This window comes from Morone saxatilis, unplaced genomic scaffold (genome assembly GCF_004916995.1).
Source record: "Morone saxatilis isolate NCDOM2014 unplaced genomic scaffold, NCSU_SB_2.0 Contig5, whole genome shotgun sequence".
Classification (NCBI taxonomy): Eukaryota; Metazoa; Chordata; class Actinopteri; family Moronidae; genus Morone; species Morone saxatilis.
Window position 1 is genome coordinate 11,674,135 of NW_023340095.1, and position 23,985 is coordinate 11,698,119.

Genomic DNA, 23,985 nt, shown 5'->3' on the forward strand with positions numbered 1-23,985 from the left:
CTAAGCATGTTTATGTAACTGCACTGGATGAGTAGCCGGCAGCCGGGCTTTAAAAGAGAGGAGGAGGAAGAGGAGGAGGAGGAGGGGAGAGCTCCATCCATCCATCTATTCTCCACAGAGCATTTAAAATAATGGCTGCATATTCATATCCATGAGGAGTTTGCCATTTGGATTTTTTTTTTCTAAAGTGTCTCACTTCAGCTGCTTGGGGTAAATAATTTAATACTAAAACATTTTTTTAAGGGCAAGCAGTTGTAGTATGAACCCAGGAGGTAATAGAAGCACTAATGTGTATTGATTTCTTGGCTTTCTGCTGTGGCAGACTCTGTCTTTAGGCAGAAGAAAGAAGATCTAGGACAACATTTCCTCGCGTTAGACTCACATGCTCCATTTTTTTTTTGTTTTGTTTGCTCCATAGCTTTGTGTATTTTCATGTTGCAGCCATTAAAATGGTGTCAGTCACAGCCAGTCTCCTGCAATATGCGTGTTTGTCTGTTGTGTCACTTTTTGTGTGTCTGTCTCTCTCCCCGGCCCTTGTTGTTGGCGGGCCAGGCAGGCCGTCCCTATTAAAAGAGCACAAGGGGGATTGTTGTGGCAGCAGCTGCTCTGGTGTGCAGTGCTGAGTGTGTTTGTCTGTGTGTGTGTGCTGTCTCCTGGCCGTGCAGGGCAGACAGGCCCAGTTCACATGGAGCCGGCTCCTCTTGTGTCCTTTGTTGTCGCTCTGGGAGTCTTTCCCATTGGAGCGTGGTCGGTACAGTATCACGCCGCAAGCCGCCACAGCAGTGGCAGTAAAGCAGTTTCTCCTTCTCCTTTTTTGTCTGTCCCTCATTCATTTTTCTCCCCTCTCCCTCTTTTCTGTTTCCAGCCGCGAAATGTTCCTCACTATCTCCCTCCTTCATAACCCTCCGTATCCTTTTCTGTCTCCCTAATCTGCTTTTCTTCCTCTACTTTTCTCTGAGCTATTCTTTCACTCCACTGTCTCCTTGGCCCCGCTGTCCCTTTCTGTCTGTTTGCATTCATCATCTATCTGGATGGATCTGGTTAGCATTCATAAATAGAGCTCTGTAAAGCTTTATCGTTAAGCATCGCTGGGAACAAAGACTCTGCTTGACTGAAAAGGCCAATATTGAAGCTTTTCAGAGCAGAGTATGCGTGATAGTTGCAGACTTTAGGAGGCTGTGTGTCCTGGTTGCAGTTCTGGCTGCAGCCTCACTGAGAGGCTGGGAGAATGAAGCTGGAGGGAGTGTGTGACGCGTCGATGGCGCACACTCTTTTCTTCAGTTATTTATTTTCTTCAGTTCTGGCTGGTACCGGCTGAGGCTATTTGAGGAGCAAGTTATGTGTGTGTGTTTGGAGTGCTAATTATCCACAGCCATGTCAACCCTGTGTTTGAGTGTATACCTCTAGAATGCGTCGGTCAGCTGGACTCTGCAAGTATGAATTTGGTTTGTTGAACCACACAGTCACACGTTGATGTTTTGGACTTGAGAAGCTGAGGTGTAGCTGTTTTTGTTTCTTTACACACTCTTTCATCATTTTATCAGTCAACTCTCTCTGGCAGTTTCATTCATCCACCTGACTGCACTCCTCCTCCTCCCTCCTCTTCCTGAGAAATCCAGACTTCATAACAAAACCAAGCGTATTTCAGATGATCCCACCTGGCACTTTCCCTGTGGCTTCGGCAGGAGCAGCTTTGACCTTGTTTTTATTTGCCCGGCAACACCAGTCAAACCCCTGGCAGGCAGGTAGGCAGGCAGGGATTATTGTTCTATGGCCTGCTTTCCCCTCCAGCCACCACCAGGTATTTAAGTCAGCCCAGGTGAGTCACCAGAGGGAATCAGAATATGAAGAAGGAGGGATTATAGGGAAATGTCAGCCATGTGATGGCAGATGCCTGAATGCTGTGCCAGAATTTGTTTATTTTCCCTTCCACCGCTGTGCCCACACCAGCAGATTATTACTTTCATCCACCTACAGCAGCCTGTCCAATCCCCTCTGGCAGGACTCATGGCCATGGAAGTGAGGGAAAGCTGATTTGACATCAGCCCACATCCCGACAATCAAATCAGGACTTGGGCGGCTCTGTTGGCAGAGTCATATTTCGGAGGTCTCTGTATGTGATTTTCATATTGCTGAATATGTAAGAATTTTGTCTGGCTCAGTGACCAGAGAGAAATCTATGAGCAGTATGTTTCCAGATTTCTGTTTCATAACATTGTTTACTCACATGATGAACATTGGCCATGAAAGTCCATAGTCTGCACTGACAAGGAAACAAGTACAGATACCAGAGTTCAGCTGTTCAACTGTGACCCAGAATAACAGACGGTCACATGTGTAGTTCAGACCACAGAGCCTTCTGAGCTACTGATGATAAGAGACTCTTGTATTTGTTCAATCTGTTTTGTTTTTATACTCTAAACTTTTCCTTTATTGGTTACTTTTGGTGCTCAGCGGAGAAGAGTACAGCTCTCATCAGCCGTTGCTCTGTTTGTTTCAAGAAAAGAGGTCAGGAGGGATAGGAACGGGCTGGAGCAGGACATCTTTACTTCCAGCAATTAGCTCTCCAGGTTGGGGCGATGGTGCAAACCAGACTGCCGGATCTGGACAGTATCTGTAAAAAGGTTTGACCCTGGCTCACTGTGTTGTATTCATAAGACTCTGAAGCTGTTTAATCAGATATTTGTATAAATCTGTTATTATTAGGTTTTTAGTATCTGATATGTGGACAGTTGTACCCATCTACTTTTAAGGTAAAGAGCTATAACATGTTCTTTGTTCTTAAAAAAAGCCCAGTATATTCTGATGAATGCACTTAATTCCTCACTTTAAAGAAAGCGAAGACCACTATTTTGTCAACACTGTTCTGCTTTCCCTATGTGACAGGCTTGGTGGATATAAAAGCATCCTCCAGGCTTTTTGGACTCTCCAAACCTGAGTGTTGGATGAGAGTGAGTGTGACTGGAAGCAGAAGGTCAGGATGGATGCTGTGTTGACATGGTAACGTGTGAATGACGAGGTGGGATAGGGACTAAATTGGTTCTTTGTTGGTGGCGCAGCTGTCACCTAAAGGGAGGTTCCCCCTATGGGGCCCAGCAGGGCTTCCCTTAATGAGGAGCAGAGTGATGGAGACACAGATGACGTTGCTGCTGCTACTGATGCTGCTGTGTGTGTGTGTGTGAGCATAAATGAGCACTTCCTGTGTATGGTAAAGGTCTCTCTGTTGCTACATTAATATGTTGTGGAAGGTCCAGCTGCTTTTGTGTGGGTAGAGCACGTTGAAACAGAATCTAAACAACTGTAATGGCGTTTGCTGAGTGGCACAGAAAAACTCTTCTCCCCAGTGGATTGCTGGGAGTAGTGGGATTATTGGATCCTGCCAGACACGCCCCGGGCATATGTGTGTGTGTGAGTGTGTGTGTGAGCACGTGTTTTCGCTGAACCTGATCTCCCTGCACCACCAGCTGCCGTGTACAGACACACACATGCACACACTGATATAAAGTGTAAACTATACTATTGAGTGATATTCATAGTCTATAAGTATGTTGATATATTAAAGCTGTACTTACCATGATGCGTTGTGCTGTTGACTGTAAACATTAGGTTGTACTTAGAGAGGCAAGAAATAAAAGGAAGTGTGTAGAGGATATATGGAGGGGGGAGGGCTGAATAAGGTCTCTGTTTGTACAAGCTTGTTTCTAGAGGCCTGTAGAGGGATTAAAGGATCAGCCCCTCAGCCCCTGATAATTTCTGTAGCCCCCCCCCCCTTCTTAATTTCATCCATTCTGCTGAGCATCTGCATTGTTTCTTTCTCTAAGGCGATATCTACTTTATGCAAACATTCTTTCAACGTCAGAGTGTCCTTTTGCCAAGTCACGGTCACTTTCGGAAAGTCCTGTAAATAAATGACTGTAAATGAAACCCTGGGCCCTTCTTGATGAGGCGCAGACATTATTCATGGGATTCTATGCCCATAGAGATCTTCCATTAGAGATTAATGGGAAAGAGTGAGAGGTCTGTTTCCTTTTCTTTGTGTCTGATATAGACGCATAGACTCAGTCCTGATTCAGCTTATTAGAAACGAGGAAAGAGACGGGCGGAGAGCATAAATGGGTGAAAATTATAAGAAGTTGAAAGGCATCAGATTTTCTGTCTGACTGTGCTCTGTAGTCATTATTTAGGCGAGATAATAGTGCAGTTTTAACTTGGTTATACATGGTACTGTGCGTGCAGGCTTGTGTCTCCTTGCGAGTGTTTCTGTCCAGCCGACCACATCCACTCACCATGGCCCACGTCAGAAGCCCAGCTCTGAGAATCGTCCACGGGGTGGAATTACAGCACGGGCCTCTACTCGAACAGCTCGATTGTCTCGGCTATGGAAGGGACGGATTTATTGGATACCTGAGAGAGCATTCTCTCCTTCCCCTGCACTCTCAGCAACCTGCTTAGAGACAGGCCTGCATTATAGATGAGCTCCTGGCAGCCACTACACTCTCACAGCGCTCAGGTTACCCCCCCAGTAGATACACATGGATACAGTACATGCATTCGCACAAACATATAAGAGGCATCTGTGTGGAGCAGCGAACTGGGACGCAAACCATGTAACTGTGAGCATCTGCACTTTCTGAGTCCTGTCACTAACTTTTAATGTGTGCCCTTTCCCGTTTCCCATCTTTTCTTTCCTTCATACTATTGTCAAGTACCCAAAAAAGGCAAAATGCTAAATAACAAAGGCATGATTAAACACACCCATGCTGGGGTCTGGAATAGGTTTTGCAGCATTTCAGCAGCAGACTTGTCTGCGTCCGAGGGATCAAGGCTTTATTGTGCTTCGACCTATGTCAAGAGGAAGAGCTGCCCATTCATGTCAGTGTTCCCCACAGAGGGCAACATAAACTAAGTGTGTTTTGATTGGACTTCAGGACTGCCCTCTACCCTTCAGAAAACTTCCACGTAACACAGCGCCAGCTCGCTGCTATGCCACTCTGTCTCCTCCCTCGTGGACTTTGATCTTCTGTTCCCAACTGTACACTCTGTACAGCCTCTCACTATCTCCCTCTCGCTGTGTCCCTCACTCTATATTTTCTCCTGCCCTCTTAACTTTGATTGACTTACTAAGGCCTTGTCCTCAGGGGTTAAAGAGGGGGGAAAATGGAGTGTAATTTAAGAAGAAATTGATACACTTCGCTTTGTGCTGCTTTTTTTGTTGTTGCCAAGATTGGTAAACAAGCACAGTCAGACTGGATAAATTGCAATCTGTTTGTATGAAAACAAAGTGTATTTTTACAGTTGCAACAAATTACAGACTTTGTCAACTCCCAGTGATAGTGTTGAAAAAGACACTGGCAGAGAGCATTGCACACCAATACACCCCCACGCAGTCTTGTCTGACCCAAGGACAGTGAGACGAAGAGAAAGAAAGAAACACATACTTTAAAGTCCAGTTTTCTTCAGGAGTCTTTCTTTTTTCTACAAACAAAATCTTTTGCCATCAGAATAATTTGACGAAAGACGTTAAAATCATGCAAAAATGCTACATACTGTATTAAGTAGATTGGTAGATTGACAGGAAAATGTTTGCATAGATAAGTAGTTTTCTTGATTAGGTCCCATTTACAGCATCCTGCTCCTTCAAATACACACTAGAGAACAAAATATGTATTAATTCATGTCCCCAACAAATGCATTATTGCTAATGTTAGCTATAAATCTACAGCGGATTTAGGAAATTACTGAGCCTTTTAAAAAATATCTATTTGTGACGTTTTGTTAGCTTTTTATCTTTTTAGATTTAGATTTCTACGAAAAATAATAAATACAGAGTAATCGCTTTTACTATTGATACATTTTACGTGTTGTATTATTCAGTTCTACATATTTTCTTCTGGTGAATATTTAATAAAAAACTACTAAAGGTATTACACAGTTACTGCCAATATTATCCTTACGTATAAAAGTGGAAGGTTCTTGACCTTGAGATCATTATGCATGACAAAATGACCTCCACTCACTCACTCATTCACTGGCTTTGACTGACCTCTCAACAACCCTTTCACTCACCTGATGAACACTGTGAGATGTGAGATGCTTCTAATAGCTCAGAAAAAGGAAGTAGGTGGACCTTGAGTTGAGATTAATTTCACACCGTATTATTCTCTACGTGTGTGCATATGTGCTAAGCTCATTTGCCATGTTTGAGAAATCAGTGGTGACAACTAGTTTGGAGAAATATGACAACATGTACTTTAAGTTAGGTTTAAATTTATCAGAGATTTTGCCATGTCATGAAAGCTACAGCCTCAATATCTCTGGATGTATTCGGCTTTTACGAGTAAAGTTGCAAATCTAAGAACAGATCTAATGTAGGGGCCATTTATCGATTAACTTTTCAAGAAGATTTTTGTATCACAATATCTATAAATATTGTGGTATACAATGGCATCTGTTGTGATACAGGATTTTCCCCATATGACCCGATCCAAGTAACAACATGTTGCATAATGACCTCTGTGTTTAGGAAAGTTGTGTCCCTTCCCTCACCCTGGTTCAGCAGCGTCTTGTGTAACACTAATAGGCAGATTGAGATGGTATAAATTTTCTCCCGGTTATTCAGTGACTGAAGAAAACTAGTAAGTCTGCTGGGCAGCTGGCTACAGGTCTTCAGTGGCCAATGCCGGCCCTGCTGGTTAAGCAATGAGAATGGGTTGTGTATGCCAGATGTTTTGCTCTCAGCAGTCCTAATACACACAGCAAGACTTTTAATCCCCGCTATACTGTTACTGCCTCACAGGGAACATACTAAAGCTCCAGTTGTGTATGTGTGATCGGTTTAGTCCAACTGTTTCCCAGAAATTTCACAGAATTGCATTATTTGTATTTAGTCTGTCTTTCATTTAGCAACCCTGTCTCCTGTGCACTGATTTAAAGCCCATCTGATATTTCTGACCTCCTCCACCCTGCAGTGTTTGCACTTCATAGTTAAATAATCATCATTAATGTAAGCTCTCTCAATCCCAGATCTATGAGAGGCAATGAGAGGATTGCATGTCTCTTTGTGGAAGTAAGAGAGCTCCATGGCAACAGTTACAATTGTGTTTATGCTGTATCAAAGTAGTCTATAAGCATCCAAATGGATTTAACTCGACTCAATTTAATCTGCATTTCTTTTTCTATGTACTTAATAATTTAACTAACCTGCCTCTTTTTCTTGTTCTTGTTCTCTCCCAATTATGCAGGTGATTTACAGCATTTAGACAAACCAGTGTGTTAGGACGTGCCCAACTCATCATCAGTGGGTAGCCCATGCACATGCATGACACCATGGGTAGCTCCCCCGAGGTGCTATCGTGGACTTCATGCCCCAGTCTGCTGGTGGGCAAGCTAAAGGAGGAGCTCAAACTCACTGTGGTTGGGGACGCCATGAAGAAATCAAACTCGCCCAACTCCCAACCTCAGCCTCCTCAGGCCCCTCCGTCCAATTTACCTCCTCAGATTATCACAGACCTGGCCCCGCCGACACACCTGCCTGTTCCCCTGCAGACACTGCAAACACCCGGCCAGGACGAGGACTCAGTGCTGGGGGGTATAAGTCCCCCTAACACAGCCTTGAGTGTGGACTCGACACGGAGCGAGGGTGGGCACTTTGACAACAGCGTGCTCCAGCTGCAGGAGCACGACCACGAGGAAGCCGTATCTCCGGCCTCCTGTGAGCACGTTGGGTGTGGCAGTGGCATGGAGGAGCAGACAGGAGAAGGAGAGTGTCCCATTCACCACAGTGAAGAAGGGAGGCAGAGCCACCCCCATCACCCTGATGACATCAAACTGCACTTCCACAGAGCCGGGCCTGGGTCGGGTGGCTTCTTAGAGGGTCTTTTTGGCTGTCTTCGGCCTGTCTGGAACATCATAGGGAAGACATACTCGACAGAATACAAGCTACAACAGCAAGGTTAGTTCTGGGTTTTTTTTATTTCTGAATGGCATCAGTTTAGGAAACTAAATACTCTGTTTAATTCAAATATCCTGTAACCATAATTGAACAGCCACCCCTAGCTTCATCATATTGTTGTTGTGGGTGGAGCTGTACAGCTGTCAGTTTGAATTGAGGTCATGGTAAAGGTAGACTCACCTTGCTGCAGGCCTGCCTGTACAGGCTGGACACAGAGGCTACAGGATACGAGTTGAGGTCAGACAGAACTGGGCTGGGTCTTGTGGTTGGTCAGCTAATGTTCATATGTAGTGGGCTGGAGATTTTCAGCAGCATAGCTTCTCCTCTACGCTGGTTTCAAAACCACATAACGAGGATGGAACAGAATATGACTCACAGTTTGAACGACATTTATAGCAGTTGTGCACATGGCTTTAGATTTATTTTTGCTCAGTATGGCATATATGAAATATGATATTTAGTTTTAGCCATGTTTTGTGTGATGTTTTTTTTTCTGCTGTGCCACAAATCTGTACCTCAGAGAGTAGGACCTTCTGATGAGGATGACTGAAACTGCATGACATTTATTTTGAAAGTGTTGTGACTGTATTTTTCCCCAAGATAGTTTAAATTTTCAGTGGAATAGTTTGACATTTTTATTTTCATTTTCACTTCCTGTAGTCTTGTTGTCCTAGTAAGGTTGCCAGACAGCCAGTTGAGACTCCAGAAAGTCACTGTGTCCAGTCTAGAAATAGTTCAGCACATAAATAACCGGTTAGAGAGCTTTAAAGGTGCTGGTAAGCAGATTTTGTTATCTTTGGAAAGAGCTAGGCTACTTGTTTCCCCCCTGTTTTCCATTATTTGTGCTAAGCTAAGCTAACCAGCTGCTTGCCATAGTTTTATATTTACCGTACAGGCAAGTGTTATCAATCTACTCATCCAACTTTTAGCAAGAAAGTGAATAAGCACATTCTCCAAAATGACAGTACAAGAGTATGGGTAGATAAAAACAACACTAAAGACTAAAAACACTTATATAACGATATATATATTTTATTTTGGTACAATATAATTCACTTGTTTCCAGACATGTGGGAGGTTCCATTTGAAGAGATTTCGGAGTTGCAGTGGCTCGGCAGCGGAGCACAGGGGGCCGTCTTCTTGGGCAAGTTCCGCTCTGAAGAGGTGGCCATCAAGAAGGTGCGCGAGCAGAAGGAGACGGACATTAAACACCTGCGAAAACTCAAGCATCCAAATATCATCAGCTTCAAGTAAGTCTAAAACTTTTCAGCTGGTGGAGCGCTGATGGTGTCCAAATGTGAACGGTTTACCAGCATTGGGTTTGTCATTGTCAGGATCCGTTGGTCTTTAAATGTGTTTTTTCTGTGTTTCGTCCAACTTAGGGGTGTGTGCACCCAGGCACCTTGTTACTGCATCATCATGGAGTACTGTGCCCAGGGCCAGCTGTATGAGGTGCTGAGGGCGGGGAGGAAAGTGACCCCCAGGATGCTGGTGGACTGGGCCTCTGGCATCGCCAGCGGTATGAACTACCTACACCTGCACAAGATCATCCACAGAGATCTCAAGTCTCCCAAGTGAGTTTCCTCATTTCCTCATTTAGTAAGATGAGAATATACATTTTGGAGACCTAGAAACTGTTTAGTTCTCACCACTGTGTATTCTAAGAAAATTATCAATCTTTACTAATCCTCAAAAAAACGTTGAACAGGAGCCCAATTTACAGTTGTGTTGAGTTACAACTAAAATACAGTTAAATTGAATGAAAATGTGTCAGTGTGTAAAGCAGCAAAGTTGATGTTTCCCCCTGATCTAGAGGAGAGTACAGTATATTTCCTTGTTTTGTCACTGTTACGCAGCAACTGATCTGTAAATCTTAGGCAAACAGCTCAGAAGCCTTGTTTAAGATGTCTTAGCCCACAGCAGCAACAACAATTCATCCTTTCATCCCTGAATGGTCTTACATTAACTTAAATGCCATTCTCAGAATTAAATGTAGCTACTTGCCTTAATATAAGAGTAAGACACAGTGTCCTGTCTCATCCTGCTCATCCTGTCTCATCCTCTGCACACTGTAGCCCTGTTTCTCTAATCAATATCATCATGCCGCAGCAATGCCAAACACTGTATTAGTCAGCAGAATGATAGCAGGCTAAATGTGCTGGAAAGGTCAGCCTCATTCGGCTAATGGGGTGATTCAGATGCAGAAATGTGCTTCTGTAACAGCTGAGTCTTTTAGGCTTGAAGATTGAAATGCTATAAAAGAAACTCATACCGCTTTAAAACCTGGAATGTCACCGGAAAACTTGGCATCAGTCTAAATGTTTTAACCCGGGTTATTTGACCTGGATTAATGTTGGTCTGACATTGCTTTGCTTTGACATGAGAGGCCGAACATGAGTTTTTATAGTAACACCAGAATTTGCAATATAGTTATAGTAAACTTTTAGGAGATATTTTCTGTTTTGGTCTGCCTAATTAAACAGTCAAACCTTGCTAAACAAGTCTATATTTCTTCTGTTTGTGTTTGTTTTAGTGTTCTGGTCACCCACAACGACACTGTGAAAATCTCTGACTTTGGAACGTCCAAAGAGCTCAGTGACAAAAGTACAAAGATGTCATTTGCGGGTACGGTGGCCTGGATGGCCCCAGAAGTGATAAGAAACGAGCCTGTGTCTGAAAAAGTAGACATCTGGTGAGTATTAAAATGATGCAAATTAGAAATAATATATATTTTTAAGAAATATAGTAAATAAAATGAAAAGGGCAGGTAATGTACAGTTAAAGTCTGAATTTGAAACAACATGTCTTTACTTCTGTGTCGCAGGTCATTTGGAGTTGTCTTATGGGAACTGCTGACTGGAGAGATTCCCTACAAAGACGTGGACTCCTCTGCCATCATTTGGGGTGTTGGCAGCAACAGTCTTCACCTTCCTGTCCCCTCCACCTGCCCGGATGGCTTCAAAATCCTCATGAAACAAACATGGTGAGTGTTGATTATCTATTATATTGATATTATGTGAAATATTGTGGTTAAAAAGGTTTTGTGGCACGTTTATACTTCAAGGTAAATGCCAAAAGTCTCATTTAATCACATCTCCCCTGCTGATTCCAGGCAAGGCAAGCCCAGGAATAGGCCTTCGTTTCGTCAGATCCTCCTACACCTCGACATTGCCTCAGCTGATGTCCTAGGAGCTCCTCAGGAGACCTACTTCAAGTCTCAGGTCAGCACTGTAGTCAACTTAGACAGTATGTACCTGCTCTGGATGATATTGTTCTCTTAGTGCTGAGTTTAAATCGTCTGATGCCGTTTGTGTGAGTGAATTGTCAGCACCTTGACCGTGTCCATCCATATTACAGTCAGAATGGAGGGAGGAAGTGAAGAAACATTTTGAGAAGATCAAAAGCGAAGGCACCTGTATCCACAGGCTGGATGAAGAGCTGATCCGACGCAGGCGGGATGAACTCAGGTGTGTAAGAAAGGAAAACCAGAGAGCGACGTGACCTCATTTCGTAAACACGTTGCCTGTTGATGGCGTGGATTATTTTTGCCTGTCAGCAACAAGTAAACAAATGCTGCAGCACAGGGATACTCGATTTGCTTTTTCCCGGGTTCCGCCAGTTAATAAACAAACATTAATAATAATTATCAGATAAAATGAATAAACTAGGATTGTTGATGTGGCAGTATAAGACCATCTTGCTTTTCTGGTAGTGCTACCAGGCAACTTCCCATTTATCAGCTAAGGGACATTATTGAACATTTACTAACTGGTATAAACAAACAAATTATCAGAATTAATACATTTATTTTCATTGTGAAATAGAAAATAGTTGTAGGGCCACCCTATCCCAGGCCAGATTTGACTAAAGTTGAGTATCACTGCTGTACCATACAGCAGTGATACTCTACCATCCATTACCATACAGATAAATTATTCCCTTAGAATGCATCGCAAAGATTTTGTATGATAGACCATTGTGTATTTTAATGGCAATTTAATTATTTTTGCATGGATTTGTTCCTTTAGAGTGAGTGATGTGGTTTTGAAAGTGGTTGTTGGAAGTAAACATTTGTTTGCATTTCCTGTGCTCTTCCAGGCACGCTCTGGACATCCGGGAGCACTATGAGAGGAAACTGGAGAGAGCCAACAACCTCTACATGGAGCTCAGTGCCATCATGCTACAGCTGGAGGTCCGAGAGAAGGAACTAATGAAGTAAGTAAATATACTATTTATTACAGTAATCATCAGCTAACTTCTTGCTAATTTCTGCCATTATCAGACATTCTTCTTCATTTATTTGTCTTTGTCTGTTGCTTTTTGTTAATTTGTTCCTTAAACTGTCACTTTAAGACCTAAATTGACTTCACAGACATGTAAATAGATTTGTACAATTTACCTGAATTCTGTCTTGTGTGTATAACTCTCTATAGAACTGAATGTGAATATGTTTCACTGTCATATAACTCCAAACTAATTCAGCAATCCCTGCAGGAGAGAGCAGGCAGTGGAGAAGAAATACCCCGGCACCTACAAGCGCCACCTGGTCCGACCCATCGTCAGGTCCAACGCTGTAGAGAAGCTCATCAAGAAGAAAGGAAGCATTTCCCACAAACCTGGAATGCCCCCCACTAAAAGGTAGGAAGCATAGCCGATGGAACAGCTTTGTTCTAAAATAAACTATTATTAGCATTCATTTAGATGGGATTTACATGAATTTCTCTGTTAAAGTGACAATTCTCAGATTATTTACTGTACTGTTGGAGCCAGAAGTCTCATTAGCAGACATTGGCCATACATTGTTAGAATAAATTAATTAAGATATATTAGGTTAACGCTGCTAAATGCTTTTCTCACAGGCCAGACTTGCTTCGTTCTGATGGGATCCCCAGCGTTGACTCTCTCCCCTCCCCCTCGCCACTATCAGCCAGCCCGAAGGTCTCCACACCTCCTGGTAAAGCCCGCTACAGAAGCAAGCCTCGTCACCGCCGCGCCAACAGTAAAGGAAGCCACAGCGAGTTCCCCGGGCTGCTGAAGCCTATCGCTGGGGCACTGGAAGATACCCAGTGTCTTCAGGAGCAGCATTTCCACCATCACCACCACCACCCACCAACCATGGGGCCCTTCCTCCCCTTGAAGGGCCGCGAAGAGGCCGTCGTTAACTGTGCCAACAACCTGCGCTACTTCGGCCCCGCCGCTGCCCTCCGTAGCCCTCAGACAGACCACCTGCAGCGCCGTGTGTCTGGCTCCAACCCTGACCTCATATCCACCGCCGTGGATGCAGACACACGGCAGCGGACTTCATCCATCAGCTCCAATCCTGTCCCCGGTGCTGGTGCTGGTTCTTTGTGTCCCTGCTGCCAGGCTCACCCCTTCCCTGGCTGCCTACACTGTCAGGAGACCCCCCCTCCATCAAACCACCCAGAGTTGTCCCACTACTCACTGCTCAACACCCAAGAAGGTACACCCTCTTCTTTAGGGGCTCCCAGCAAAGATCAAGCCTCAGACGGAGAGGCCACAAAAAAGGCCGAGCCACAGGAACAAGAGGCATGCCAACACGCTCACGCCCTGCCCACTGCACTGCCCCGCACTCTCAGACCTCTCAGGAAGGTGAGCACAGCTTGTAGCCTTAAACCAGTGAGTCTGTAGAAGTTGTTTGTGTCAAAAAAACTGTGAAAGATGATGGATTAACAGCTGTAACTGCTTCTTTTACAGGGTGGCGATGAGTCATCTGAAGAGGAAGAGGGGGAGGTTGATAGTGAAGTGGAGTTTCCAAGGAGACAGAGGTAAAAATATAATTTGCCACCTTGATCTTCACTTCACTCTGTTGTAACACTGTTACATCATGTGGTGCAATACAAGAACATTACAAACCATTCACCACACCATAACCAAAATAATCATTATAATTTGAAATATTGACATCTCCCAAATACAGTGAGCCAGTCCTAAAGGTAATTACTGGATGTCATTTTGTATTCCTCTGCTGCCTCACAGACCTCACCGCTGTATGAGCAGCTTCCAGTCCTACTCCACCTTCAGCTCAGAGAACCTGTCGGTGTCTGATGGAGAAGAGGGAAACACCAGCGACCACTCCCACAGCGGGCCCCTGGAGAGGCTGAGCGCCAGTCAGGAGGAGCACCTGGATGAGCTGCTGTCGCACACACCAGACATCCCCATCGACATCTCCACCCAGTCGGACGGCCTCTCTGACAAGGAGTGCGCCGTCCGCAGGGTGAAGACCCAGATCTCCTTGGGAAAACTGTGCTCCGACGAACACAGCTACGAGGTCAGTACTGAGGACGTGTGTGCTCCCACAGCGTTAGCTCTGCTAGTGCTAGGCGTAGCGCTTATGATTTAAGTTTTGTTCAGTCTGTCCCCCACTTTGGTAAAACAAAGCATCCACAAATCAAATTGGCTCAGTATGTTAGGCTTTATTTTCCACCCCAAAAGTCCACAGTCAGATTATAGAATCAATATAGTAAAGTCGTTGCCCTTATCCTGGATATGTGTTGATGTTTCTGTCTCATTTTTCTCCTAGAATCCGCTACAGTTTGGGGACTCAGACTGCGATACATCAGAAGCAGAGTGCTCTGATGCCACCATTAGAAACAACAAAGTCGGGGCTCCTTCCACGTGGTGAAACCTCCCCCAGGGCTCGGTTCTGTTTTTGCCTGGAGGCCATCGTGTCCCACTCTGCCCTGCAGAAAATACAGCAATAAGAGGACGACATTGTAAACAAAGCTCCCTATAGCAAAGCCCCATGCAGTCTCTCCCAGAACCCCCTCCACCCTTACCCTTACCCTTCCCTTCACAAAACCCAATCTTCCCTCATCTCTAGCACAGCATCCGGGCAACCCATGGCAGGGATTCCCTTTTGAATGATAATGTACAGTAGATAGTGTAACATTCATAATTTATTTTTGTCTGAGTTTTGAAGGAAAAATTCAGGACTTCTGTATGTTCTCTGATCCAAACAGAGGAAGAAAAAAAAAAAACATTTTGAAACTGAGCATGGGCTTAACTGTGTGTTGGGGAGAGGCTGAGATTGGATGAAGATGCAGATGGTGATGATAATGATGATGATGATGAGAAGGAGGATGTGTTGGAGTGCTGATGTACACCGAGGCTGACAACCAGCAGCGTGGAGTTGCATCACTGCTATTGTCGGTCTCTCAGGTGACTGACGCAGACTGGGAGCGTCGCTACAAGCCTTTTGATCTGGCTACGGTTGCTTTTCAGCATCTTACCGTTTTAGACGGAAGTCCCCGACCATACAAGGACTCCCTCTTACTAAAAGTAAAAGCCCAACCTGCTTTATCATGAGTTTACAGTGCAGAGCCCCAGTTGCCCCACGCCTCCCTCCACAACCACCCGCCCTCTATCTTGGTGAGTGGGGAACAGGGAGCTCATGAAAACAGTGCGAACACCAGCATGAACCACCTGCCTCGCAACCGGACCCCCCTCTCTCTCTCTCTCTCCCTCCCTCTCCCTAGAGCCACCACATGTGTCTAGTCATCAGGATCCCCGCTGAACTGTCCTAGCATGCCTGTGCAGCTCGCAGAAAACGCGAAAAGCTGCCGGAAGACTGCATGAAGTGGACAAGCCAGCAGACCAACAGAGATGAAGACTCGGCTGACGGCTAAGGAAAAGAATAAAACAAAAACAAAAAAAAGAGACTCTTCCTCTGTGTCCCAGCTCATCCTTTCCTCCAAGACACGCCAATGTCATTGTCATCATCAATCAGATGTCATGACCAGAGTTGTTGAGGGAGTTATCAGAGAGTGTGTGTGTGTGTGTGTGTGTGTGTGTGTGAACACAAAAAAGCCCTTTCCTCTCCATTAGACATTACAGTTTCAAGTCTCATCTCAGGATTGTTCGAGGACTGCGAGAAACTGGACTGGACCAATTCTTGTATGTAGGAGTCTTCTTTGAGCGGCACATATTACAGACCACACAGGAACATTAAAGAAGGTCTTGCAGATAGCCTTGATGTTCAACCCATTATTGCTGTAACAGACATTAAAGTTATGTAGACATGTAGAGCGTTTTTTTAGTTGCAATCCAGGTGCAGTATCCCATTTCTTTAAAATCACTAGGTGCAGCGTCTCCAATGTACCATTTTCTAGCAGGGTAATTTATACTGTCTAATAAGCAATGTCCAAGAATGCTCATTGTTCTTCTGTGCTGTAGTGAATAAAACAGCAATAATGTACTGTAGGTCGACGCTCAGGTGAGAAATGGGAGTTGCTTGCTCAGGATCTGGGGCGTCTAGCTGGCTAGACACAATATTGTGACTGGTGGCTAGAGGAGAGCAGCAAGTGTCCAAGCGACTTATTATAGATGCTATATTTTTAAATTGTCCCATTTTTTGTGAACTTGCCTTTCCAGAGATTGATGCTCAGGTTTTTATGTTGCCGATTGACAGCAGGAGCAATATATCAACAGCCACTAGATGGCGACAGTTACAATGACTTACTTCTCCTCATGTTATGTAAATGTCCTGGTTTGATTCCTTCTTTTCAACACATGGTAATTTATGTCTCCTATGACCATCCAAATCCAAGAATCCCAGCAATATTACTTCTTTTTTTTTGTGTCTTGTTGTCTTTTGAAAATGGATACTGCATCTGTGAGAGCTTTATTCCCCCACCGCCACCTGTAGAGTGTGTGTCGTCCACCTTTTAATGACTTAACGGTTGAAAATTAGCCAGCCAGGGTTGAAATCTAAAGATAATGATGTCAAGACGTCAGCTGAAGTGTACACAGACGGCTGAGTTTCTAAGTTAGGAATATAAGCCAGAGACCACAAAAGGCCACAGAGCAAATTTAGCTGCTCTTGGTTTTTCAAACAACCTCATCTCAGTGTTAGTTACTCCTGTATATAAACACCTGTAAATGTAATGTAACCCCGTTTTTTGTCCTCTCTCTTTTAACGTATCGCACAGCTCTGACAGAGGGCGAGCTGCTGTCACTGACGAGCAGCCGACTGGTTGAAAATGAGCAGAATATATCTGTATTACATCAGTATTGATCACCGCAGGAGGAGGGTGTGAGTCATAAGAACAGAGTAGCACAAGGTGAATTTAAAACTGTACTGATGGATCAATTATCATTTTGTGCTTGAAAAAGGCTTACACCTGGTACTGAAAGCAGCTGCTGCCTCTCCTCGACCTTTCTTCACTCTTGTTTACGTACGTGTGAAATAACCTAGTGTATTGTAACGACTGGGTAATCCGATCAAGCTGTTAATAACATTGTCTATCTGGCATATATCCTGTGAAGTATGATTGTTGTAAAGTTTTAATTTAATATTGATTTCTTTTTTTTGTTCTTTTTTTTTGTAGCTGGCCTACATGATTATTGAATTAATTTATTATGAATGACTGGTAAAGGTGTTTTGTTCTTTTTAATTTCAGGCAGCTTTAGAAATAATGTCATGACCTATGATTTCTCCTGGAAAGTATTATTTAAAGGAAGCACAATGAATTGGTATGGGAAGAGGACAGTATTTGTATGATAGAACAAAAAAGCATTGTCATATCACGTTAATCTGGGTATCATTTATTTTTTTTTAAATCTTTCGTGACCCTGCAGAGGGGGACCATTCGTTATTTAGATCAGCATTGTGGATGAAGCATTGATTTAACAGACTTTTCATCAGTAATTAACAAACAAGTGTTTCCTAAAAAGCTTTTTTATGTCTACATAGGCTATAGGGAATCACTTGTAGTACAAACCAAAAGCCAGTCAGTAGACTGTCAAACCAGGGTAAATGAGACTTTACGTCTGAAGGCTCGTGTGATGCCGATTTCTGTACTTCTGCAGAGATCCCTTCCTCTCATTTTTAATCAAAAACACCAGTTACTTACATTTGAATTTCTGTGAAATTGTCTATAACTGTGGACATCATGTTGCCTCATCCCACGTATCAAACATCTGTTTCTTTGTTACTCTCATTTCCAACTCCCTTCCCTGTTGAATGGCATTATGATCAACCAATCCTGTCAGTTTCCTGTATTATCCAGTGTACAGTGCAATGGGTATCTGGGAGAATAAAATCAGAGCAAACAACTGCATGGAATAAATGCTGATGTACTGTACCCAACCTAAAGTGGTCTGTCTCTTCTGTGACACAATAGAGTCAAATGGTGTTTTTTATCATTAACTATGCCCATAATTTATATTAATTTATGGATTTAATGAGTTTTAGGAATGCATGTAAGTTTTGTAGATCCTACAGTCCAATGGTTTTATATAACATACCCACATAATATGAAACACAGGAGGATTTTAGAAGTAATGAGGTTGTAAAAATATATTTTTCACATCATATTTCTGTATTTACTGGTTCTGCAAATTGTATCTCCCTACATAAAGAAGAAAAACATTTTATTTTTATTTTTAATACTTACATTTACATTTTTTTATTTTTAACTTAAGTTTTAAAATCTTAATAGTTTTTAAAACCTGTTGTCAGTGTTGTTGACTTTTGACTGACTGATATAACGTTAGAACTTAAAATGTAGGAAATTACTGAATTAGGCTACGATAATAATAAGGTAAAAAAAAAAAATACTATTATAAAGTTATACCTTATTTAATAACTTACTTTATTTAGCTTTTGTTCTACATTTACAAATAGTTATTCTGGTTGTTTAATAAATAAATTAATAAATGTTTCTATAACTTAACGTTAAGTAATTATCAGTTAAAAACCGTTGGTGGCGTTTCAACCTGTTGAAATACGTGCTGAGCTTTCTTGCTTTCATATGATCCCTCGGGGCTCGGCGAGCGGGCGGGGTTAACGTTGTAAGACGTGCTGACGCTGGAGCGGACTTCTAACCGGACGGTGCGGGCGTATAAAATCAACGCTCGCTGTACTCCACTCAGCAAGCGCCTATCAGTCGGACCAGAGGGGGGCGGAGTCAAACTCTGAAGGAGCGTCACTGCCGTTACGTCTCACTGAGGGTTTTACCTGCTGTGAACGAGGAAGCGACATCTGGAGAGTTACCCAACACTTCAACCACTTTCTGCAAGTTAACCGACATTTATTCACGTTTTTTCGACCCAGTTTGTAAACTGAGCGGGTCAAAATGTCTTCGATGGACTTGGAGAAGCTGAAGATGACGGGAGCCGGGAGGGCCATAGCGGTGCTGACCAGCGGTGGAGATGCACAAGGTGACTTTAAAGTCAGCCAGACTGTCAGTAAAGTGCAGTTAGGGGCTTTGAATGCACGTTGATATTAAGAAATATAGTGTAATAAGTGTTAGTTAAAGCAGAAAGTAATGTTTGTTTATGCAGAGTGGGGTGAACTAATAACTGGATCAAAGTGACAGTAGGATGTAGAGTCAGCAGGGGTCAAAGGTTGTGAATAGGCTGCATACAGTCATTTCTTTTATACACCTAAAACTTCATGGATGTATGAGGTATGTATGTAACTCACAATGGTATAAAGTAACTAAATACACTCACTCAAGTACTGCATTTAAGTATAATTTAAGGTACTTGACAGCGGACTGCTTATAATAAACAAACATTTCAGTACTGGAGATCTGGTGCATTATATTGGGATATATCTAATTTGGGCAGGCAGAACAATAATACAAACAGTATATACATTACATGCAACATGTAACATGAAATTACATGCACAGTGCAATTTTATATGTAATGAAAAGTAGCTCCACCTTTACCAGCTGCAGTAAAATGAAAGTACAATACATTATTCTGAAATAGGTCATTATGCATATTTTTGCTACTTTATTTTGCTACTTTGCTACTTTTACTTGAATGCATGGCTTTTACTCACAATAGAGTACTTCTGTACTGTTACTGAGTGCTTCTTCCACCACTGGGAGCTCACACAGTGTCATGTAACACCTGTGAAGGACTGATTACTGCCTCCACAGAGCGGGTGGCACCTTTGCCCAACGAGAGATAATGAAGTAATATATCCACCACAGTGTGTTTGATTTCCTCATGCAGGGTTATGGTGCAACAGCTTGTGTGTAACGACTTGAGGAGCAGAGGTGAGGCTAATATTTTTGTCCTTGATCAAGGGATGAATGCTGCCGTCCGAGCTGTGACCAGAATGGGCATCTATGTGGGGGCCAAGGTCTATCTTATTTATGAGGTAAACAGGCTGTTTTGTATTGATATGACCCCAATAAACACGCACATTCTTCTTGTCATTGACGTACAATTTGGAAATGACCACTTTTCAGGGATACCAAGGCCTGGTGGATGGGGGAGACAACATCAAACTGGCCCACTGGCACAGTGTGACCAACATCATCCAACAGGTAGGTTAAAATGTTGTTGTCAGCAGGGTTAAAGGTAGCTATAAGAGGCCTTTTTCACAGCAGACATTGTCACACCTGTTCTATTCAGGTGTCCCAGTAACTGTTATTTACACCTGTCACAATCTCCTCTGTGAATTGTACAATTATATTATGATTTAGGATGTTTGTCTTTTCTTTCTGGTATTAAATCTCTCTCTCTGTTTCTCTTTTTATGGTTTTAATAGGGATTTTTATTATTTCATCCATCTCCTCTCATGTCTTCTCTCCCTGCCTGTCTAATTCAGGTCTTAACCCGGTAAGGGGCCTTGCTGCATGTGCTTTAAACCTTATCAGTTGAAGAAGCAGCAAGTTGCACTGTTCAAAAGAACATTACAAGCAATCCCACTAACTTTTTTGCATTAGTAGTCTTGAATTTATGCAACAAATGTGTCAAAGGGCATGTGCTCCTTTTTCTAAAGCAAATCTGTTATTGTTGTGTTTAACCCATATTATAGTATCCTGTACCAAGATGTCCAGATTTAGTTTGACGCTGGTTCCTGACTTTTCTTTTTGCTCATGGCTAATTGATACAAAGCAATGTCTACTTGCCAGCCCATGTCTCAGGGATCATGTTGATTAAATTTGAGCAGTTTAAAAACATATTCCCTTCTTACATTTGAATAGTTTTTAGAGAACATAAACCAGATTTTATGTATGAGAACATATTTATTTTTCTTATTTCCTACTCTGATAATTATCTCACAACCACTTCAGTTTATCTGGCACACACATGTTTCGACTACTCTGTTCTGTTTTCATTCAATCTTAAACGTCCAACTGAGATATTTGACATATCAAACAATGAGCCAGAGCAAAGAGAAATGTCATTCAGCGTGATGACTTCTCCGCGACAGATTACGACGTCCTGTTTCTCTTGATCTGGTTTATGACTTGTTATATGACCGCAGGGTGGAACTGTGATAGGTAGCGCCAGATGCAAGGCCTTCACAACTCGTGAGGGCAGACTTGCCGCCGCCTTCAACCTGGTGAAGAAAGGCATCACCAACCTGTGTGTGTGCGGCGGAGACGGCAGCCTCACCGGAGCCAACGTCTTTCGCACCGAGTGGAGCAGTCTGCTGGAGGAGCTCGTACAGAAAGGTAAAGAGCTTTTAAGAAACCACTGTCGAACTGTCACTGAGCCCTAAAAACACATTCACCCTCGTTTCATGTCAGCACTCCTGATTTATGAATCATTCTCTAGCTCGTTCTGTACTAATATGAATATTATTTCCTTTAGCTTTGGTGTATTAATAGTAAACTAATAGCATAACTACAACAATGTCTCTGTATGTGCACATGTGCCACTTCAGGAAGGATCACAGACTCTATGGCCAAGCAGCACAACCACCTGAACATCGTGGGGCTCGTTGGCTCCATTGACAACGACTTCTGCGGCACTGACATGACCATTGGAGCTGACTCCGCACTGCACCGCATCATGGAGATAATTGATGCTATCATGACAACGGCACAAAGGTCAGAAGCTGTGTGAGACTGAACAGTGGCAGCACTGAAGCAGCTGGTGTTTCATCAAAGCAATTATTATGAGGAATGAATATTAATTTGCTCAGTTAAAAAGTACAGTGTGTAACATTTATGGGGATCTATTGGCAGAAATGAAATATAATATTGATAGGTATATTTTGTCTTTAGTGTATATTCACCTGAAAATAAGAATTAGTCTGTTTTCGTCACCTTTGAATGGTTTTATCTACAGAGGGAGTGGGTCTTCTTTTACGGAGGCTGCTATGTTGAACCGCCAGATTTCTACAGTAACCCAGAATGGACAAACCAAACACTTTAGTTCCGGCCTGTCGCGTTTTTTGCCAGTGTCACTGTCACCGTAGTTCCTTTTACACGCTGAAATCTGAGCTGTACTCCGCTTGGTACCAGACTAGCTGAAGCAATACAGTTGATTAATTGATTAGTCAAAGTAATTGCTAACTATTTGGTAATCTGAGAATGTTTTGCATTTTCTAACTCCATCTTCTTAAGGTGAGGATTTTTTGCTGTTCTTTGTCCGATACAGTATCATAGTAAACTGTCTCTAAGGGTCGGACTGTTTGGACAAAAGATGCAATTTAAAGTAGTCACCTTGGACAGAGTTATAGAAAATGATTAATGATGGATTGTAATTAAAATTGATTTAATTTATGTTAATGGAATGCAATCATCTAAACCAAGTTTTTTTTTATTACCCCACTCCCCCATTCAAGCCTGTCTGGCGTGATTTCTATGATCTTGTCCAGACCTGCTCCCTTGGATCTCAGCATGCTGCAGCAATCTGAAAATTCTCCATTTGTGTGCTCACTGACACACAGTTGCTGCAAATGTTTATTAGCTTGTTTCACTATAAATGTTGTGTCTTCCTACAGCCACCAGCGCACTTTTGTTCTGGAAGTCATGGGGCGACACTGCGGGTGAGTAACACTCTGACCCAGTTTGCTATCCTCATTGCACTGCCACTGAATAAAACAAATTACTGTGCTATTACTCCAGATATCTGGCCTTGGTGTCAGCATTGGCGTCTGGAGCAGATTGGCTCTTCATTCCAGAGGCTCCTCCTCGGGAAGGCTGGGAGGACCGTATGTGTGCCCGCCTAGAAGGGGTAAGACACAAAAACTAGTATGTACATATACTGTATACTGTATGTATTCACAGGGGATCTGTTTTGAAGTAGGAGAAATATAGACATACTCTTTGGTCTACAAGTATTTCAGAAATAGAGGAGGCTGAATTGCCTCTCCTAAAATACAGTGCAAGACAGCGCGTACTGACTTACTGGCTAATATGTATCTGTTTACCTCCAGAGCCGCATAAAGGGGTCAAGACTCAACATTATAATCGTTGCAGAAGGAGCCATCGACATACACGGAAATCCCATCTCCTCAGCTTATGTAAAAGACGTAAGTTCAAAGATGTAAGGACTAGGGACAGAAAGCAGTTTGGTTCAAATGAAGGATAGACCTTATTTGTAATATGCATTAGAAGAGTTTCCTCTCACATGTTTGTAAAGGACTTTTCTCTCATAGTCTCTCTGTTGTGTGTGTCTGCCAAATGACAAAGCCAGAATACACTGAAATGCTATCATGTTTGTATGTTTGAAGCTGGTGGTAAAGAGGCTGGGTTACGATACCAGAGTGACAGTACTCGGCCATGTTCAGCGAGGAGGCACTCCCTCAGCGTTTGACAGGATACTGGTGAGTTGAGCTACGTACTGACAAAAATGCAGCTATGATACATGAACAACATGTTGAGGCCGTACAGATTGTCTATTACACCACTTCAATTGCTTACCATGGCCAGGGAATATACTTGTTTCTGATTGGCTCCTTGGTGTTTATTATATTTTTTTATATATAATCTGGTCAACACTGCTGGTATCAATTCAACACCATTTATTGTGCCAGTAGATTTTAAACTAGTGAATCGGACCAGCACACAGAATACAAAAAGATACATTGTCTTGGAAAATGGAGAAATTCATCACTATAAATTAAATTATTACGCTTATACGTCATGGAATATATATATATATTAATAGTTCAAAACAAGTGGGTGGGAGTAATGTTTTACCTTTCTCTCTCTGTTTGACCTTCTCTCTCACTCTTTCTCTCCAGATCTCTGGATTAGGGCGTTCCTATAGCTTGTAAACATGTAGTTAGTTTGAGCTTGTAAATATTTACACAG

At 42.8% G+C, this 23,985-nt stretch overlaps 2 protein-coding genes across 2 annotated transcripts in view; both read left to right on the forward strand.

Moving 5' to 3' along the window:
• The window catches only part of si:ch211-45c16.2 (mitogen-activated protein kinase kinase kinase 13), a 32,357-nt gene extending 14,306 nt beyond the window's left edge, over positions 1-18,051 (forward strand). Inside the window, exons 3-15 of the mRNA XM_035677219.1 lie at positions 7,242-7,951; positions 9,018-9,201; positions 9,334-9,525; positions 10,485-10,643; positions 10,776-10,934; positions 11,064-11,172; positions 11,309-11,418; positions 12,050-12,166; positions 12,446-12,589; positions 12,811-13,561; positions 13,667-13,737; positions 13,949-14,240; positions 14,493-18,051. Coding sequence (XP_035533112.1) covers positions 7,309-7,951; positions 9,018-9,201; positions 9,334-9,525; positions 10,485-10,643; positions 10,776-10,934; positions 11,064-11,172; positions 11,309-11,418; positions 12,050-12,166; positions 12,446-12,589; positions 12,811-13,561; positions 13,667-13,737; positions 13,949-14,240; positions 14,493-14,594 — 3,033 coding nt within the window. The 5' untranslated portion in view covers positions 7,242-7,308 and the 3' untranslated portion in view covers positions 14,595-18,051. The remainder of the gene's footprint in view (positions 1-7,241; positions 7,952-9,017; positions 9,202-9,333; positions 9,526-10,484; positions 10,644-10,775; positions 10,935-11,063; positions 11,173-11,308; positions 11,419-12,049; positions 12,167-12,445; positions 12,590-12,810; positions 13,562-13,666; positions 13,738-13,948; positions 14,241-14,492) is intronic.
• Positions 18,052-18,886: 835 nt separating this feature from the next.
• pfkla (phosphofructokinase, liver a) overlaps positions 18,887-23,985 on the forward strand; it is a 12,589-nt gene continuing 7,490 nt past the window's right edge. The window contains exons 1-9 of the mRNA XM_035676962.1: positions 18,887-19,132; positions 20,014-20,087; positions 20,179-20,256; positions 21,204-21,393; positions 21,606-21,771; positions 22,671-22,715; positions 22,795-22,903; positions 23,106-23,201; positions 23,403-23,495. Coding sequence (XP_035532855.1) covers positions 19,048-19,132; positions 20,014-20,087; positions 20,179-20,256; positions 21,204-21,393; positions 21,606-21,771; positions 22,671-22,715; positions 22,795-22,903; positions 23,106-23,201; positions 23,403-23,495 — 936 coding nt within the window. The 5' untranslated portion in view covers positions 18,887-19,047. The remainder of the gene's footprint in view (positions 19,133-20,013; positions 20,088-20,178; positions 20,257-21,203; positions 21,394-21,605; positions 21,772-22,670; positions 22,716-22,794; positions 22,904-23,105; positions 23,202-23,402; positions 23,496-23,985) is intronic.